The sequence below is a fragment of the Arachis duranensis genome, chromosome 2 (assembly GCF_000817695.3).
Source record: "Arachis duranensis cultivar V14167 chromosome 2, aradu.V14167.gnm2.J7QH, whole genome shotgun sequence".
Lineage (NCBI taxonomy): Eukaryota > Viridiplantae > Streptophyta > Magnoliopsida > Fabales > Fabaceae > Arachis > Arachis duranensis.
Genome location: NC_029773.3, coordinates 1482305 through 1486075, shown reverse-complemented (window position 1 = coordinate 1486075; position 3771 = coordinate 1482305). Strand labels below are relative to the sequence as shown.

The window sequence follows — 3771 nt, the reverse complement described above, 5'->3', positions numbered from 1 at the left end:
CATTTAAATTATCTATCCTCTAAACTAACCTCATATTTATTATTATTTTATATATTCAATAAATAAAAAATAAATTAATACTACTATCTATTTCACAATTAATGCTTAATATTAAAAGTGGAAAAAGTTAAAATTTTATGCAATTTTTAAAAAATAAATTAAATACATAAAATATAAAATTAGAATAAGATTTAAATTATAAAATTTTCAAACCTAATATAAATTTTTAAATGATAATATCAAAAAAATTGTAAGGAATAAATGGAAAATTTAGCTACTATCTATTTCACTGTGCAATGTGCATAACATAACATTATCCCAATTCCAAGTCGCTGAAGCGGATAGAATAGATAGTGAAGAGGAGCATACGGCATTAAGCGAGGTAAGCATGGCTCTGGTGTGTGGTTCCGCGTCGGTGACGTTCCCTTCATCTTCTTTCCCACGTCACAGCCACAGGAATACCTCTTCCTCATTGGTTGGGTTACAATTTCCATTGCACAAGCTGGTATCCTTATCATTATCTCCCTCTTCTTCTTCTTCCAACACCAATGCAAGGATCCTCCGTATCCATTCTCAGCAGCAAGATTCTTCCCTCGTTCCTCCAGAACAAGATCCACGCTTCCTCTGCGTCGAACCCGAACCCCGATTCAAAGGCCCGGTGCCACTTCTTTCTCTACTCTTTTGTTTTAGCTTCTTAGTAGGTTTCTATGGAATAAGCTTTCTCAATGTTGTGCACAAACTCCAATGAGTTGTTAGTAAAAGCACTGGTTAGTAACAGGTTTTGTAAATTAAGACTTGATTGACTGTATATTGTTTGGATAGTTTTAGTGAAATTCATTGCTGGAATCCAAAACCTGCAAAAAAGAGCCGAAAAGTTAGTGTGGAAGTTTCAAATTTTTGTGTTTTTACAATTGTGCTTTGTCATAACCTAATCAGCTTGTAATTGAAGGACAATACCCTATAGAACTGCAGATATAATTGTAATTTAGCCTATCTTTGCTTTGTCATAACCTAATCAGCTTCAAATTGTATTCGTAATTTCTTCTTCATCTCTGTCTTTAGTTGTTATACTTGTGGTTTGTGTTATATCAGCCCTACACTGTCACTGAAAATTCAGAAAACTTAGTAAACTGAGTAAGTGATGCATCCGGTTTCTGTTAAAAGATGCATGCATTTCTTCTTTTTTTTTTTTTTTTTCCATTTGAGTAAAGCTGTTGCTGTCTGTAGAGTCTTTTCGTAATGAAGTTTAAACGGTTCTAATATGTAAACAAAATTGCAGGACATTTGGAACAAGACCTGGTATCCAAAAGCTGCCGATCATGTTAATACGGAGAAAACATGGTATGTTGTTGATGCTACAGACAAAGTTCTTGGCAGACTGGCATCAACGATTGCTATTCATATCCGAGGGAAAAATCTAGAAACCTATACTCCCAGCGTGGACATGGGTGCATTTGTAATTGTGGTATGTATTGCAGCATAAATTTTTATGCTATTTGCAGTAGAAGCTCTCAGTCCAAGATTTTAATACGTATGCTAAAATAACCTTGTTGGTTAAACTCTTCTTTGAAAACTTTTTTTTCTGTTCCTCTTTTATTTTTGGGGTTGAAGTTACAGTGAGAATGAAGTAGTAGCTGAGAATGAATATTCGACTTCCCTAAACATTTCTCATGTCATTTATAAATGAACCTTGGATTACCTTGACATTTCTTTTTTCATGCCAATGTATGGTTTTAAGTCATAATTGGAAATCTCTTAATTAAGCCCTGAATATAGTTATGTATCTTGTTTTGGATAGTTTTGGTTGCTGCAATATCCTCCTTGGTCTGCAATATGTAAATCTGAAGATAGGAACTCTTCTACATTTTCTTTCTTCCTGTATATATATATTCTGAGAAAATTTTTGTATGCCTTTTAAGTTTGACACGCCTTATTACTTATTAGGTATGAGGATGACTTGTGGTGCAATGATATATTCCAATATTTCAATAATCCTTACTTATTATAAGAAAGGGAAAAAAGAGGAAACATGCTCTTCTTCATAATCATAGGGAACCCCTGTATTGTGGTCATACTCTTTTACATTGACCCTCCGTTTATATTTATTGCGAGGAAATTTTGATGCATTTGAATTTTTGCTTAAATTATAGTTACTAGTACATGACTTATGAGCCAATGGTATTTTCCGATGTTTCAATAACCTGTAATGGAAATAGCTTCTGCTTCATGGGGAATCCTTTATATTGTGGCCATACTCACTTATAATATAATTATCCATTTTACCACCCTGACCCTTCTTCTTGAAGTTTTGGTCTATGGAATTTCTACTTGAATCTTATTTTCTTTTATTTTAATTGACGTATATGGCTAAGCATAGTCTCGTGCTATGCAAAAATATCTAAAAATAAAAGTATTGCCCTACAAGCTAAGGTCTGAATCTCTTCTATTTTGATTTGGGATTCAAAAGGTGAATGCTGAAAAGGTTGCTGTATCTGGGAGAAAGAGAACCCAAAAGCTTTACAGGAGGCACTCTGGTAGACCTGGTGGTATGAAAGTAGAGACATTTGCTCAACTGCAGAACAGAATTCCTGAAAGAATTATCGAACATGCTGTTCGTGGCATGCTTCCGAAGGGGAGGGTAGGTCACATACACATACTATGCTGTTGTCGATATAATTCTAAAATATTATCTTTCACAACATATCTCATGCAAGATATGTCACCATAACCGAAAAAGGTTCACTAATTGACTTAGGAATCTAAGTTTTGGTTTGAATTTTGAAAGCCAGGCTCAGATCTTTGAAGAAAATACATTCATGGTCATACTTTGGGATTGGATAATCTTTTCGGGTCCATTGAGTATTTGTTTTAGGACAAAAACACACAGATTCTGAGAAACAAAATTGTTTGGAGGACATAAATACAGAAACAGCCAAAAGTATTTTTAGTTGAATTTAATTTTCATGTCCTGTTAGTGTAAAATAATTTTACACAGACAACCAATCTTGTATTGTCACTTCAACAAAAGTAACTAATTTTCAAACCCACATCCCACTACTTAAAAGGTCATCTAAATGAATTTGATTGGATGATTGTAAATTTACACTTTTAGAACATCAAAATTGAACTTCTTTTAATTTGGGATAAGTATCTTTGATTTTCTGTCCACAAAAAACTGGAGACACAACTCTTCTGTAGTGTCTCTGTTTCTATATTTTCTCTCTTAACAAACCTACCAAATGCAGCCTTGTAAGTGGTTTAGTAGGACAGGAGAACTCGTGTTGGAGAAATATTCAATTTTTCTTAGACAAAAGATTCTCTCTCTTTTATAAAATGTATAATAATGAAGGTTTTGTGTATGCAGCTTGGGAGGAGGCTATTCACCCACCTGAAGGTTTATGAGGGCCCAGATCATCCTCATGCTGCACAGAAGCCCATCGAACTGCCAATTCAGGATAAGAGAATATATTTACAGAGATAAAGAGAAAGAAATGCATTTATAAGAGTTTATTTCGTAGATCGTTGAGTTACTGGCCTCATGTCTTTCATTTAATGTTTATATTGTCTGTAGATGTATTCGATTATGGTGTTGTTTTTGCTAAAGGTCCGTGGTTTGACTCAGAGAGATATGTAATTTGTGTTTTTCTAATTTGATTCCAGTTAATGGCAACGTATTACATTTTTTATTTTTCTTTTTTAATTTTTTGAAGAAAGCGTTTTCCTTTTTCTGCCATTTGCTATGGACAAATTATATTTATTGGTGGAAACTCA

The 3771-nt window shown here is 33.7% G+C and overlaps 1 protein-coding gene across 1 annotated transcript; it reads left to right on the top strand.

Annotated features, from left to right (window-relative positions):
* The first annotated feature begins 293 nt into the window (after positions 1–293).
* On the top strand, positions 294–3686 carry LOC107472704 (uncharacterized). Its single transcript, XM_016092210.3, has 4 exons — positions 294–658; positions 1280–1465; positions 2468–2638; positions 3365–3686. Exons 1-4 carry the CDS (start codon positions 389–391, stop codon positions 3479–3481), a joined length of 744 nt encoding a protein of 247 aa, XP_015947696.1. The 5' UTR covers positions 294–388; the 3' UTR covers positions 3482–3686.
* The last annotated feature ends 85 nt before the right edge of the window (positions 3687–3771 follow it).

Bases quoted from the DNA above. Each gene is read 5' to 3' on its own strand.
- LOC107472704 (XM_016092210.3), top strand. From the start codon at position 389: ATGGCTCTGGTGTGTGGTTCCGCGTCGGTGACGTTCCCTTCATCTTCT. The intron at 659-1,279 runs GTGCCACTTCTT...ACAAAATTGCAG, and splicing joins AACCCCGATTCAAAGGCCCG to GACATTTGGAACAAGACCTG. The intron at 2,639-3,364 runs GTAGGTCACATA...TTGTGTATGCAG, and splicing joins GCATGCTTCCGAAGGGGAGG to CTTGGGAGGAGGCTATTCAC.